This window comes from Rhopilema esculentum, chromosome 21, assembly GCF_057945365.1.
Source record: "Rhopilema esculentum isolate cy_ngs chromosome 21, ASM5794536v1, whole genome shotgun sequence".
Lineage (NCBI taxonomy): Eukaryota > Metazoa > Cnidaria > Scyphozoa > Rhizostomeae > Rhizostomatidae > Rhopilema > Rhopilema esculentum.
Window position 1 is genome coordinate 255,916 of NC_142835.1, and position 16,142 is coordinate 272,057.

The 16,142-nt window shown below is 35.5% G+C and overlaps 1 protein-coding gene across 3 annotated transcripts in view; it reads left to right on the forward strand.

The window, feature by feature from the left end:
* Nucleotides 1-880: 880 nt before the first annotated feature.
* The window catches only part of LOC135684249 (ubiquitin carboxyl-terminal hydrolase 9X), a 46,897-nt gene continuing 31,635 nt past the window's right edge, over nt 881-16,142 (forward strand). For 2 of the 3 annotated variants that reach the window (XM_065199720.2, XM_089115150.1), the window contains exons 1-14: nt 881-1,042; nt 8,658-8,928; nt 9,194-9,413; nt 9,823-9,935; nt 10,482-10,594; nt 10,961-11,060; nt 11,319-11,434; nt 11,750-11,816; nt 12,190-12,288; nt 12,622-12,707; nt 13,104-13,152; nt 14,230-14,319; nt 14,671-14,733; nt 15,510-15,599. In XM_065199720.2, coding sequence (XP_065055792.2) covers nt 8,785-8,928; nt 9,194-9,413; nt 9,823-9,935; nt 10,482-10,594; nt 10,961-11,060; nt 11,319-11,434; nt 11,750-11,816; nt 12,190-12,288; nt 12,622-12,707; nt 13,104-13,152; nt 14,230-14,319; nt 14,671-14,733; nt 15,510-15,599 — 1,350 coding nt within the window. In that variant the 5' untranslated portion in view covers nt 881-1,042; nt 8,658-8,784. Of the gene's footprint in view, nt 1,043-4,412; nt 4,493-8,657; nt 8,929-9,193; nt 9,414-9,822; nt 9,936-10,481; nt 10,595-10,960; nt 11,061-11,318; nt 11,435-11,749; nt 11,817-12,189; nt 12,289-12,621; nt 12,708-13,103; nt 13,153-14,229; nt 14,320-14,670; nt 14,734-15,509; nt 15,600-16,142 lie in introns of all 3 variants that reach the window. The other variant, XM_089115148.1, reaches the window with a different exon arrangement.

Consider the following 16,142-nt stretch of genomic DNA (forward strand, 5'->3'; position numbering starts at 1 on the left):
GTGCAATGTGTTTTTTTCATTTTATAAAGTCTAAATTACCATGTTGAACCGGCAATTCCTAACGTTTCGGAAAAAAGATGCCTGTGCTCGAGGTACGGCATATAATTGATCCCGTTGGTTTTGGGTGGAAGGTTTCATGCCACATAATGCCAATGACTGAAAATAACTAAGTATTACATGATATCATACAATATCATAAAAGTAACTCTTTAAAACCTTAGAAAAAATTTGATTGGTACAACTAAAAGAGAGAACCGATGCACTTCTAATGACGATATTTCCAAATACTATGCGCTCCTATCGAGACAAATATTTTTTCAAGATGCTTGAATGGATAAATTTTTGCTATGGGGAAGCAAAATTGAAGGTAAAAACTAAGGCCCCGTACAAACGGGAACGATTGCGTAATGTTCCGTAATATTCCAAAAAATGGAAGCTCAGGGGCTGCGTTTACATGGGATGGGAACATTTTAAATCGAACAATTCCGTTCCGTTTTTGTGTCCGTGTGAACAGGTGAAGTGATCCGAAAAATGGAACGAATGCTAATTTGGGTAAATGTTTCAATTGTTCATGTGGAAATACAGACATGCGAATTGGCAAAATCTTTGTTCAACAAAAAGTGGAACTAAACGATTGTGTTCCCATGTGAACAGAAGAAACAATTGGTACATAACTTTTTGCGAAGAAAGTCATTTAAAGCTGCAATAATAGGAGAAAAAAGCCTTCCCCTCCCCCCCCCCCCCACTTTAAAATTCGTAACGCGGGCCTTGAGTTCCGTTTGGTTCAATAAATTCTTCAATTTTAGCACCAGACAAGAATGTCTCATATTCGATAACGTAAAGGAGGCTATGACATAAGGCATAGGGAAAATTTCCCAGGATGCCACTGTCTTGGAGGAAAAGCTGCTGTAGCTGATCTCAAGCAAATGCGAAACTGAAGCAGCGAGGAATTAATGTTGATAAATGTTGCCTTCTGGCTGTTTTGATAATAAAATAGCCAATCCGAGCGTTGCTAGAGGCCTAATGCTGCAATTTACCGAAGGTAATGTCTAATTGTTGCCACATTCTTGCAAAATTATTTCTAATAATCTCGCAACCCGGCCGTGTTTGGCCTTGAATTTGGATAGGTTCCTACCCTGTGGTTGAAGTGATAGTTAGCATTCGTTATTTGTAGTTTTTTGAAATGGCTTGTAACTTTGGTGCTTCTCAGCTTATAGAGATACGAAATTCAGTGAGACATCAACAACTTAAACCGGGTATCAGTCAGTGCTTTATCAGGTTGGTACTCCGATGTGTACCGCCTTTGTCATGTTATGGAACTGTTATTATAAGGGAAACAGAATTTGAATGGTTCGTTGTCTGTTTCAACTTTATTAAGTGTGTAATTCAGTCGGATACAGATACTGCTTCCTGAAACTGTTGTCACAACAGCTACAAAAGTGTTACTAAGTTTTCGACCTTTTCAAATAATTGTTGACACTTTGACGTTTTATAATGATACATCCTGTGCGAAACTATTAAAAAAGTGTCAGTCTGTTATCTTGTTTCTCAGATCCTTCTCAGAGCGTTTTCAGTCATAAGGAAAAAAATCTCAAGATAAACTCACTATTTTAACAATATATTTGTAATTAACTACACAAAATATCAGTAGTTGGTTCTTATTAATTTTGGAAATAAATTAAAAAGGATTTGCTTTATGTTGCTTTCCCAGTGATCTTGTAACTCAGGTATCTTAAATTTTGGAGTTGTGATTCTATAGAAACATAAGACAGTCATGCAAAGACTGTAAATTGTTTGTAAACAATAATCCTTGGAAGAAGAGGCTCCATGTTAATGTGGGCAAGACCTGTATTTAAGTAGCATTATCTAACCTTTGGTTAATGTTTGCCATATTTTAGCACAGAGCATTTTTTAACAGTGTAACTACTGGGGGAAATTCCCTGTTGGCCCAATGCCTTCCACTGTAGTGAGAGCCCAAATCACAGAATTTCCTCAGTATATTTGGGCCCTGGCGATTTCCAATTACCTCTGTTGTTTTTTTAAAGTAAACTTTTAAATGATATTGTCTGTATATCTTGACTTTATACTTTCTTTTTTTGCAATTTATGAGTTAAATTTTTATTGTATCACCTTTTGTATCACACCTTTTTTCTGGTCCTGTAAAAAAGGATAACAGCATTTATATCCTACTCAAATTAATCCTTTCTACTCACACTACAACGTCATAGTACATTGCTTTTATCAGAAACATTACATATAACTCTATGGCGATGCTGTGCTCCTTTTATTTAGCCACAATAGTCGAGTGGACATATGCTCCTTTTATTTAGCCACAATACTCAAATAACAAACTGGGTCCTACCCTGGGTATCATAAACACATAAATTCCATATGAATTCGTGAATGGAAATAGAAGATAGGAGCAGAAACAGAGGAGCATCTATTTGAGATGAAGGGTTAGCCCAGAGCCACTTTTCAATCTTCTCAGGAAGACACTCCTCCACTTGCTGTTCCTACCTTCTATTTCTGTGCTTGAATTCATGTGGTTTTAGTACCCAGGGTACTTAGTAACTGGATCCCTCAAGGTTTAAGATTGTGTGACAGTGCCGAGTGTGAACTTGCTGAGGCTGGCATCACACTGTTTTTCTTAATTTTGCTAGGTGTGCTTGTTTTTTTCTATGGTTTAAAATAAACGTTTCACCGCAGCATAGATCCTTGTATTACTTTTGGTTATTTCTCATTGGGCCCTTTTTGCAAATTTTCCCCAGTAGAGAAAATTTCTTAAAAATGCTCTGATTTAGCACCATCGTTGAATAGGTCAGGGATGCCAGAGAAGGGGGCATGAGGGCTCATTTGCCCCTGTTGCCTTTTGATAGGAAGGGCAAGGGAGGCAAAAGTTCCCTTTTCACGAAGCTGCCCTTGAAACTGGCCTTTTATAAGCAAATTAGTTGCAGTACCTAATTAAGGAAGATATTTCTATAAAATGTTTGAGATACCTACAGAAGATGAGAGAAAATAGTAGTTTTGAAACATTTAGTAGATGTTGGGAATCATCTTTCAAATGCCCTTTCATTCAAGCCTGCCCCATTGCCCTTGCTCATTCTGGCGTCCCTTAAAAATAAGTTGAATCTTGTAGAATTGTCAGACCAAATTGGAAACTTTGCTGCTTGTCCATAATATGTTCCCTGCATACACACATTTTCAATCGGCAGGCTTTCTACATTATTAACTCTACTACAAATTTCAAGTTGTGCATGATTTCAGGTGCACAGTCACCAATTTTCAAAATGAACTTGTCTGCGCAAGAGACAAAGTTTCCAGTGTGATTGTAAGAGAAATCTTGTAATAAGGGGCACTATTTTAAAATTTGTCAGAGAAAAAGCAATTAAAAAAGTTGTTTTCTTTATCCAAAACCAGATCTTTATCCATGGTTACACAAAAACCCCTAGAGATGACCTAGAGGGGTGTTTCTCTCTGATATCTGACATAGCTCAGACAACATGTGAAGAGAACAATTTTCATTTGTTTATTTTTGTTTTAAGAAAGGAGTAATCCATGCGATCATACTTTATCCAAGTTTTGCTATGGCAAACAGCAATTGGTTAACATAGGAATTACTATTCTTTTGCAATTATCATAACAATTTTATTTTGAGTGAACTTCCTTGCCAATGGCAAATCTGGTTAGCATCAAATACATTCTGACATGCACTTCCAAAAGAGCACCCTATTCTATGGCTTTATCAATGGAGTGAATATATTTATTTCCACACTTTTTGTTATTTGCTTCTGGAAGTTTCTTTGGTAAATTTTGATTTGGAAATAGTAGATATGTATCAGACCTTTCACATTCAATGTTTCATGTGAGCTGTCGATAGCACATTTAGATTATTCCTGCTTCAAACAGGTTGTTTATGCAGTTAAGGTGATTATTGTGTCTATTTAGCAACTAAAACCACTGCTGTTATCACCTTTTCTGCTATTTTCCTCACTAGTTTTTTTGCTGTTTACCTTTCTCTTGGTCTACTGTTTCTTATTTGTCAACTTTATTTCTTTTTCCTGATTTTGAGCATATATAGCTTCATAATATTTTGTTGTTGTATATCAACAGTGCTGAATTAAAAAGAAATGTATAAAGAATATTAATCAGTGGCAGCAAAATACCTGGCTGAGTTCCAGGCCAAGGCTAGGGTCTTTCAGATAATGAGATTGATGGTTTATAACTGTGCCTAAGACAACATCATTAAAAGTGCCACTAAAATTTTTGCAACCCCCACCCCCTCCCCCCTTCTCAAATCTCTTTTGTTTGTCTTGGATGTCATAGCAAAGTTTTTCCTTTTTGTTTTGTTTGCATCATAACAAAATCCAATCACTTTTGAATTAAGCATATATTTATTGTTTTTGCCTCCATAGACACCAGCCAATGCATCAAAATATGGTGTTATTATTCCATCTGAGCATGTCTCCCCTACCATCTAAGACTGCAATTCAAGGTAGGGAATGCTCCTGGAAAATTAATGGATACTTCCCGGTTTTTATTTCAAATGCTTGATAATCTGCTAGAATGCTACAAGGGTGGCAAATGTAAGACAAGTAAATACTCCCTGCATCTGCAATTTCGAATTAAACGTTAGGCAGTCCCATACCAGAACAGAAGCAATAGGCAGCCAATCAACTAAATCTTTCTTTCAAATATGGTATCATTTCGGAATTCCAGGCTCTTCTGACTGAGTTCCATCTGAGTTCCAAACAATAATTTCATTGTTTTATTTCTCTCACTTCTGTGGAACAAATCATTTTTTCCAAGGTTTAGGATTGGCTTCCTTTGTTATCAGAGCTAGTGACCTCTAGTCCTCCTTAGTGTCTGGGAAATCGTTTCTAAATCCTGACAAAGAAGAAAGGACAACAAGGGCGAGCAAATTGTATCAAACTGGTAATTAAAAGATTTTGAAGAGACTATGATAAACTTGTATCAGTATATAATGAAGAAACTAAAATACCAATGTGTGAATAAAAGTGTAAAATCCAAATTGGAAAAATGAGAAAAAAGGAGATAAAGAATAGTCTATACCACCTGGTTACAGCCTCAGATGGGGAGTGGTTGTGTATGCCTGAGATGGGGAATTTTTAGGTTTCACTTTTTTAGTAAAAATATTACTTCTTTCATGTAGCACTATTTTTAGCTCTAAACTCTCTTCTTTTTTTAAGAACAATTTTATAAGAACACGAGCCTCAAAATTGGTCAAAAGTTAAGAACAAATTAAAAACAAGCTGAGGCTGAGCTCCTGTAAAAGGCAATTTTAAACAACTTTTTATCTCATAAACAAAGGATTTTTAGCCATGTTTGGGTAATTTTCTGTTAATATTCAAACTTGACAGCGAATTAAGGCTGTCTTTGTTGGCAAATGGAGGCTGAACACCCCTTAGAGCAAAAAAGCTAGCAATCGCCTAACACCCTGTTAATTTAAGAACAAATTAAGAACAAGCCAGCCCCATATTTTCGAAAAATTTAAGAACTGTCAGCCTGAGCTTAAATTTACTGTGTGTTGGAAAACTGACTGAGTTCTGTGCACCAAGGAACTCACTCTTGATCTGCCTCTGTTAATGACTGTGCTGGATGTTCCTTCATTCTTTGAATTTCTTGTGACTTACTACTTTGTAAAGGTTAGGAATTTCTTTGACTATGAATTTCTGCATTCATGATCAAATTCCAGAGTGCTTCTAGCTGAATGCATTAGCATTAAAAATTTTCAATACCAAAATTCCACCATTCTCTGTTGTTCTGTTTCCAATACTTCCTCCTTCCCCTATCACATATAAATGAACTCAGTTAAACTTTTATTCCTTTACTTAACAGCAATTATTTAAACTTTTGCTTACAATAAATTATCTATAAATTATAATATGAATATTCTGTGGTCAGTTGAATAATATTTTGTGTGAACTTTTCTACTTATTGCCTATAAATACAGCCATTAACACTAGCTGTTCAAGTATGGCACACAATTAATTGATAAAAGCTGTTGCTGCATGAAGTTCTTTGCTCAGGAAATCAGTATACTAGAAAGGTGTTTGATAGCTTAACAGTTTGATAGAAATATTTAGAATACACATATGACTTCAAAGCAATTCTTTGACACAATGGACTGCTTGGGTGACCAGGTCTAGGCCTGCTCCTGTGCACTAGAGCAGAATCATGAACCTCAGTGTGAAAAGTCGGTGCAATTTTCAATTGCTTGGAATTCAATGAACAAATGGGATAGTATATAAGAACATGGACATGCTTTCTGTGTGAACATATTTTCTGCACCACAAACTAGCAGTACAGAGAACTGCCATTTTTAAATTGAACATTTGACTTTTGTAGACAATATTGCTTTCCCTTGTGCTTTTTCCAATGAAACAATACCATTATACTCCAATTAAGCAGCAACATTTGAATTGAACACAAAAGTTTGTTAAGCTTAAAACATTCCATCTTACACTGATTCAGGGTATTTCTACATTTCGTTTTTAAGATTAATTGATCATTGCTGGCTGATCGGTCAATTTTCTTTTTCTCATAACCTTTCTTGATTTTGAAGATTCTTTCTGAAGCTTTAGTATCTTTTTTATAATTTTTGCTTTTTGATTTTTTTTTTGAAGTCCAAAATATTTTGTGGGGCCAATGGTCACGTGATCTGATTATAATCTAGTAGATGTTGCCAAACAAAGCCAAATCGGAATGTCAGGCTCCAACTATTGGCAGAAGCAAAAGTATTCTCACATTAACTGCATTATATTGTTGTGACTATGCAAAGTAAACCTTTTACATTGAGACTTATCGATGTCAGTAGCTCAGGCGATTAAATTTGTTTGGAAGTCACAGTTTACACTAGCCCCTTGCAATATTGTGTTTCAAAAATTTAAAATTAACAAAAGTGGTTGTCAGTAATATGCCAATGCAACTTTTGGCCTAATACTTCATTCTAAACTTCATTTTATGAATTTGTGGAGCTTAGCATTGAATTTTCCATGTTGTTTGTGTGGAACAGTCTGGATAAAATTCTCCATCTTGTTTGTGCTTGTATTGTAATTTTAATTTCCATATAGAGTTTAAACACTCAAAAAGGATTCGACTGAACACGTTGTTCCAGTTGAATCTTTGTTATGTGTTTTGCTAATCATACATCCATTATGAATTTTTATATTGTCCTAAAATCAATATGAGAATTAGCATAAAAAAAACTTACAAGAAACCTTTATTCTGGCATCCAATCCATATCTAAAGTAAAAGAATGGTGAATTATGATACATTATGACATACAAAGATGCTTGAAAAGTGCTGCTTGCCTTAGTGTTTACTAATGCTTTCTTGCGAAGAATATCAAATAACCTTAATACATGACTTATGGATGTTTGATGTTTTCATTTCTTGTAGCTAATGCTTTCAAGCTCCTGAAACCAATACTTTTCTATAATGTGATTTGTGGTCCAAATTGTCCCGTATCAAATGTTGAAGGCACTGAGTCATGATAAAAGGGTACACCTAAATACACAGAGTTAGTCTCAATTTAGATGCTTTGATGTTATTAGTGGAGACTGATCACATGGAAGCTGCCTCATACTGATTTTTAATGCAGATTTTGATGGCTTTGTTTAAAAAAATGTCTGCTTAGATCATTTAAGACTATTGTGATCACGCTAAAAGCAGATGACCTTAATGCTTATTTACCTTGATTGGACGTCTTTAAATGATAGTCCCCCCAGCAAATTGTTCTTTTATCAAACAGTGTTCCTCTTCCTTTCTTTGCCTCAAGACATCCAGTGACAGTCAGGTTTTCCAACCCTTCCCAGGGGTGACACTGAGTAATTAAAAGTGGGGGGGGGGGGGGGAAGCTGGAGTTGATTGCGTTATTTGACTAAAAACCAACTTTTGAAAATGCACTCAAATGCGTCACGCTATTTTATGCTTATGATTTTATGGGCGCTCGTTATGCTAGCGATACATAGTAAGGGTCGCCGATGGGTTGTCAAAGACCTCAGGTAAACCTGAAAGAAGAGGCCCCCCTGCGAGCCAAGCGAGCTGAAAATTCTTTCGATCACGCCCTTTAGATTAGCTCAAGATACATTTCAGAAAGTTTCTTGCAGGCATTTTTTTGCAATCGTCTTTGTGTACGAAGAATTAGTACACGATGTTACTATTTTGTAGGCACGATATTATTGCGTTTGATTAATTTCAGTCTAAAAATGGAATTCATTACTTATGAGGTCCCCCTCATCTCGGCTTATAAAAGGATCTTTTGCACTATTCTATTTCTTTACTTTTATTCTTTTCCATTATTCTTAAAAAGTTTTTTTGCAAAAAACTGGGTGAGATGCTGAAGTCCCCAGCCCCCCTTTGGTGCCTCCCATGATTCTTTCCTAATTTTTCCCCGAAATTTAGTGTACAGTAAAGAAGCAAAATTTGTCCAATTATGTTTTATTATGTTTTAATCTGGTTTGAGTTGTTTGAAATGCCAAATAATCAGTAATTTTACTACTAAGGACGTCATATTAATTTGGGGAAAGGGTTTTCGTGACTTGTGCCCAGTTAAATACATTCTCTATGTTGAGCATCAACTTCCTTCATGTTTTTGATTGGCTATTCATAACTCTCGTCAATGGTTTCATTTCTAGGTCGTGGATGTCCTTGAAATTGCTTTGACATTAATGTGTAACAGATTTGAATGTTGGATTCATTGTCTTCACTTAAAAGATAGCGAGAAAGGTTAAGTTTAGCCCCCAAGAGGGCAATAAAGAAACCATGACTGTTTTACCTCGAACTGGGGATCAGCAAGGCCAGCCAGACCAGCAAAAAGAAACCCCCTCTTCTGAAGGGCAAGGAACGTCAAAGCCAATTACCCAGAATGAAATTGAAAACGAGGAATCACCTCAAAAGACCAGTGAGGTATGTAGCCATAACAACTTATAACATCTGATTTATGTGTATTTGTAGTTGTTCATTTTCGTCGCGTTGCGGTGTTACTTATTTACTAGATTTTAAAAGACCTTGGTTTCGAAGAAAAGAGGAAGAAGACAAGGAAAGTGAAAAAACCACAAAATTTAACAAAGCTTTACAAATGATTGCTTTAGAATTATAATGTATGACATTTGATCAAGACACTGAATTCGAACCCGTGAATTTCTGTTGCTGAGATTTGAATTTTTATCAGGTAATAGATGAAGTGCAACAGAAGCTGGAAGGGATTGACATTGACAAAGAAACACAGGTGCTCGACAGCGATTTTGATGAAAATGGTGAACCTGTGTTTCCCAACAATGAACTGGCTCGACTTGATGAAATGGTGAACAGACCAAAGTGGGTGATCCCAGTTCTACCTAATGGAGAGCTTGAGGTGTTGATTGATGCTGCTATAAAGCTCTCTAAGAAAGGTAACAGATTTCTGTGCATGCATGCAACTTACATACTAACATTTATACGTCTGTTGTTTGGAACAGTTTGCTGGTGCTTTTTTAAAGACACATTATCAGAACGTTTATTACCGCCTTGACAGTCAACTGTCTGTCCGTGCTATAAACATGGGTAAAACCACAAAGAATACCCTCATAGTTTTATCCAACATTAAAATCCGCTCTCGACGGTGTTATCTTCGCAAATTTTGTGACTATTGTCGATTTGTATGCTTATGCCATTGCTTCTTGAAAATCTGTATTTAATTTCTATTCCTATAAAAGATTATCACTTATCCATATTTTGTCCAGTACTGAATCTTGGCATTGCAACACAATGTGTATTTTATTCAAACAGGCAAAATCTCCAAAAATGAAATCGATTTTCTAGGGTTGGATACAAAAAGCGAGAGCTGTCAAAGGTTCATAAAGGATGGAATGACAATATCGTTCAACAAGATTTTTCTTGACGATGCTGTTAGCACTTGGAAGTTTGAAATTCATGTGAGTATGCCTTCTCACACTCAGATAATTGTAATTTCAAATCAAGTATGAGTTGATTATTTACCGCTGATATAATTATATATTTCACCATCAAATTGTTCTTGCACACTTAAATCTTAATTAGTTTTGTTCATTATTGTCCCCTTTAATGAAGAATGTCGTTTTACGTTACCAGTAAGCAACCTTTTCCATTATCTTGGTTTTTCAAACAATCATGAAGCACTATTTGATACGCGCGATAATGATACTCCTCTATTCTTCATCGTCTAACGAAAATTTGACAAGTTTTTATCTTATCGCTATCTTTTGTCTTTTGATGTCAAGTTTTTATTGGGGATATCTCTTTGCTAACAATAATTACGTGTAGGCCAAGATATATCACTGTTATAGGATGCTCTTGCTTATGATTCAATGGCCCAAGTTGCTCGCCAAATTTCTACGACGTTGATGATAAAGGTTAAATAATTTGATAGTTGCAATTTGATTGTTTGAAATGATAATTAGAGTTTCTGTTAATGCCATAAATTTCGGCACCTTTGTTTGTAGAAATACATTATGAGAAATGCAGAAAAGCTGATCGAGCTTTGCGTGGTCAAGCTGAGCAAAGACTGGTTTCCTCTGCTCGACCTACTTGCCGTTGTTCTTGATCCAAAATCCAGGCAAGTTCCATCTTCCTTTTAACCCTTCCCTTGAAATTTTTTATGTTTCACGATCGTAAAATACAATTTGGAACTGAAATTCAAATGAGCTATGCATGTCGATCCCTGTCAATATTTAATGAATTCATCTGAATGTTGTTCAATGCCCACTTATACTACATAAGCTTTGACCTTTTCATCATGTTTTATTGATATAAATCCTTGTAAACTTGACAAAACTCCCGCTCTATTAAGCGATGTATGTTCACGCAGAAGATACATGTTAAGCAGAAATTCTGGATTCTTTGATTTAAAGGGAGTATCCAATTATTTTCAGAGCATTCAAAATGATTTGCACAGTACACTAAATATCACGTGGTTTTTCAGATTCCACCAGTACAATGCATCACGAACGCCAGAAACAATTGCTGGCGCTGAAGAGGATAAACCTTGTTACGCCAAGCCATCGGACCATCGTCAGCAAAGGGTAATTTTCGCCACTCTGTTATCAAGTAGGATTGATGACAATTTTGATTGACAGATAGCATTGCATCTATATATCAGGCTGAATTGCGAATAGCATAACGCTCTTTTGACCTGCAGTAGAAACAATTTTCTGTTGTAGACCCTTTTTTAAGTAGTGAACCTACGTGATGAATGTGTTTAGATATAGTGTTCCTCGAAGTTTGCGAACGAAGAGACTTAAATCGTAGATGCGCTGCTTGACATCTGCGTTTTTCTGCAGGGTTGGCTCGTTGACCTCATCAACAAATTTGGAAGCCTCGGTGGTTTTGACATATTGAAAAAACGACTTTGCGAAGGAGGAAACATTAACATACCCGTGATTTGTGCCCACCTTAGGTAATTTTTTTATTTTGTTTTGTATCGTGTGATGATATTGAATCTATTGCATGAAGTTTTATATATGGTATGATGTTTATAACTATAACAAGTTTGTTTTGATTATCATTAAAGACTGTGATTAAGTAATTTAAGTATTTGCAATTTGATAATGTATTTGCAATTCTTTATCTAGAAACTCAATTTTCAGTTGTTTTATGATTCAATGTGTAGAATTATCATTCGATTTTCTTTAACAGTTTACTTTTTTGCTTGATGTCGATTTTTAAACTAGTTGAGTGGAGCAACACCTCTTCACATATCTATCTGTTTCAGGCCATTTGGACAATGTGCTGACTTCCTTACGATCAAGACCATTGAAGATTCATTGATGCCGTGTGTAGTAAGCGAAGCTCCTTTTCTTATATGAGTAATCAGCTGCCAAAACCTAAAAAAATCAGTGTCAGGCTTTGAACCCTTTGAATTTTCTTCCTTTTCACAGTCTCCTTTAAAGCTACTCGAGTTATTTGTCTGAAGGTTTGTTTCATATCGAAAGGCATAATTTGACATGTTGAATAAAATGAAAGGCAGACCCATAGAAAATAAAAACAATTCTACAGCTGGTGAATGAAATAAGCAAGTCAATGTAAGAAAAGAGCTTTTTAAAAAGTTTTATCAAATCTGGCATGATGTAACATGTTTGCAGTATTTGCCAAATGGTTTATAGTTCCATTCCCAGCAAACTGTTTCATTGTTACTTTAATTTGTTTCAAAAGCAACTAATAAAGAAATACATGGAAGGACTCACAGACGAAGAGCTCAAGAAAGAATCGAAACAGGAGTCTAAAAACGAAGTTATTTCAACAATAATAAGGGTGAGCAGTGCAGTTCTTCAATAAGAATGCCATCATAAATAACTGACGCTGTTGTATCATAGTATGTACACTGTTATGTAATTTCGCAGTGTTTAATAGCAAAGAGTTTTCCATAACCCAATTCTAAAAGGGTGTTATTTAAACAGAATCCCGTTTAGGCGTACGAATTGAGCAAGGGTACTTTTGCGTGCTACAAATCGAAAATCATTTCAACTTTCGAACAGCCGGTTTAAGATAACTTTGTTACTTGTTCTCTTCTTTTGCCAAGGGTGAAATAGAAAAATAATAATTTTACTTTCTTTCATTTTGTAATTATTTTTTATTCTCTTCCAGAGCATGAAGAATTTTGCTTCTAGATTGAATGACCAAGAAGAGTTTTGTAAACAGCTAGAAAAATTAAGGTTGCAGATGATTCTTAGGTATGTAACCAAAGGACTTCTCTTCCTTAATCATAACATCATATTCCATAGGTATGTTGCTTTCGTCTCACAGACAGCAATTACTTGTTCATTACGATACCAGATGATGTTCTTTAATGTTTTATGAGAGGTAACCAACATCTCATGAGACAGATCTGTGATATGTTGGTTTTCAAAGAGACGATAACCTAGTGGAAGCAACAGTCATTGATTTTGACCTATGTAATCAGATATTTGATAACATTTCGTTAAGCAATGATATAAAGCTAAGGGTGCATTGACGTGTTGAAAGACGCAGAAAATTATTCAGAATGAATATTTTATGTTATTTTGACTATGAATTATTCGTGTTGTAATTACACACGAATACCAGTTAATGTGTTGGTTTTTGTCTAGGCTACTCCAGGTATCTTCTTTCAATGGAAAAATGAATGCGTTAAACGAGGTAAGCTTTTGGTGGTCTATTGTCGACTCAAACTTCTTGTTATCTTAAGATTCAATTATTAAAAAACCTACTTGGACAAGGACATGCTTTTTATTGCACCAGCATTGTCAATGTTATTTTTACTTAACCTACGGTGCACGTTTCTTTCGACAATTGGTGAATTGCTCATTTTTCTTTAGATCAAATTGCATTTGTGAGTAGTCTTGATCCTAAAATTCTTCAAAGTTCAACTGCAGTTTAATAGCCATTTGTATTCTGAGGTCCTTATTGGTCCACACGTCTTTCGAATTGTAGAGCCATAAAGGTCTGATATGTAACCCTAATATTAGCGTATTAAAGTGGCCTATTTAACTTTGCATGTTAAGAGATGCGTAATTATTACCTTGAGTTGTTGAATTAAAAACAGCCTAGGTTCCTTGAAGCAAAAGAATCTTTCTATGAATGATCTCAATCTATATGATTGTTGATTATTTGTTTTATGAAAATATACCTATTGTTTACTGTCCAGCTGCCTTGAAGATATTATTTCCTTCTGTTTTGCTAGACGATTGGCTATAAATCATTCATTTTTTATATTTTCATACCCTTATTACTTTTTAAAGAATATATTTGGTTAAAACAACGCATAAATGAAATTCCTTTGATGTTTCCTTACGCAAGAGTGGGTTATCCGCATTTAATCAAAGGAACGTTTGCTCTAAACACACTCCCAGTTTCTGCAGGGAAAGTTAACATTATCACAAATAATGCAAAATTGCAATGCTGTGAAATTCTGGCATTTGATTGTTGCAAATAAGGGTTAATGGATTATGATTAAATGTAATTTTTTCGGATTTTCGATGTTTATATTTGGTGCAATGAACAAAAATTTATCCATTAAAGCTCTATGTGCAGGCATTATCGAACAAAGCTTTAATCATTGAACACGCGTTTACTTATTATCGTATTACAATTGAATTTATTCAATCTTCAATAGCAAGAGCCACTACTTATTTCGCCTTTTGGTGTAGGTGTAATGAGTACACTCTTCGTCTGATCACAGCATATGTTGCTTTGATCATTGCGTTTTTCATACAGATTAATCGTGTCATCAGCAATGTCTCATATTACGGACATAGGCATCATGGTTATGATGATATTGAGTACCTCACCATGGAAATGGTTGCCGTGAGTAAACATTTGTTATTCATTGTTTCATGCATTCTGAATTCCTCGCGAAGTCCAATCACTACCCTTCCTTTCAAAGCCAATACCAAAACGATTACCAAATTCATAAGCAAACCCTAGTCCCAGTGAGCATAACTTCCCTGAATGGCCAGAACTTGGCTCGAAACCATGACTTTACGCGCTGGAGCCGAGGGCACTGCCCAACAGTAAGGACAGCGCTGATATTTTCTAATCAAAGTAACGATAACTTGTCTTGCATTGGCTAGATTGTTCAATGAGTTTCAGCGTATTGACTTTGTCTACATGCCTTGATAAACACATCGAGCTAAGCGATGCTTTTTCAATTTAAAGGAATGGCTTCAAGAAAACAGGGTTCTTAGCGTTGTTCTGAAAGACAATCTTCACCAACCTCAGGTAATTGTACAGAATTTTCATGGTAAAAAAGTGTTTAAAATAGTAATCCGCTCAGTATCAAATCAAACAGGTTGTTTGCCACATAAATTCAATTCCTGTATTGCTAAGAATACTAAGGTACCATTTCCGTACGAGAATGTCAATGTGACCGTTTTGTCTAGATTAAAAGAGGCCACTGATAACATTAACTTCTGTTGTGCTATTTTATCGTAGATCTAAATGTTTTAGAAACTCATTTCTGATTGGCACTATGCACAGGCTTTTTCACCTATCGGAATCTTTTGTGATTATTTTACTGTCATTATTGCATTCTGCGGTTATGCTGCATCGAAAAGCCCACAAGGACCCCTTTAATATTATATGTTATAAACTATTCCCTTTTTGCTGGGCCTTCAAAGCGTTAGAGTGACGGGAAGAACGGGTGGGTTTACCGTCTTCTTGAGTCCAAACACGTGTTCAACTTCTGTCATTGGCAGAGAACTCTCTTTTATCCGAACTGGGATATAAATAATTTGTGCCTACTTCTCAAGTTTTGATGAAGATGAATCTTCCCCTGGTTGTGTCGTATGGAGCTCTATGAATTGATACATCATTTAGGAAGATCCATATTTATGTCAAAAGAATTTAATAACGACATAAAGTGAAAATCTTGGAATTTTCTTTTAGACTTAGCGTAAGATAAGTGATTTTTTAAATCTTTTATTTTTTATACTCTATCATTATTTACTATTTTCAGTTATTAAATCATCATGCATTGTTATTTTTCTTTTCCTCAGTACGTCGAGAAATTGGACAAAATCATTCGCTTTGCAATTAAAGTAAAAACGTTGACATTGGAAGATCTTGATACCATTTGGAATGCTCAGGTATGTGGTTGTCTCATTCTTACACATTGCACACGAAAAGGCTTAAATATACTAGGGTTTTTGTGGCCACTCCTTAGGCTTTTTTAGCATCGTCAACATTTAACGATATATGCACAGAAATATTTGCAAAGATCATTTTTTCATGATTGCAACGAATACACCTTCCAGTATATTTGTGACACTTGAGTTCAAATACATGAGTCACAAGTTATCTGCTGAGGGGCCCATTAATCACTGGAGTAATGAAATCGTTTAGATATTATGTTTAGTTGATATTATAAACCATAAGTAATTTTCACAGTAGAAAAGTTGCAGGATACTAGATTTCTGAATAGAGAGTCATTATTTGTTCAAGTGATGCTAATGTCACGCGAGAGTGTCTCGCCAGTGGTTTCGAACCCGTGCGAAGTTAGGCGAGCGTTCCCACGGTCTGTCTTGTGTTATGTATTTAACCGCTAGACATATTTAGGACAGGATTAAATTATTTATCAGTCGAAAGATGATCTGAAAGGATAGCCATGGGAAGAAACTCTCATATTTGGG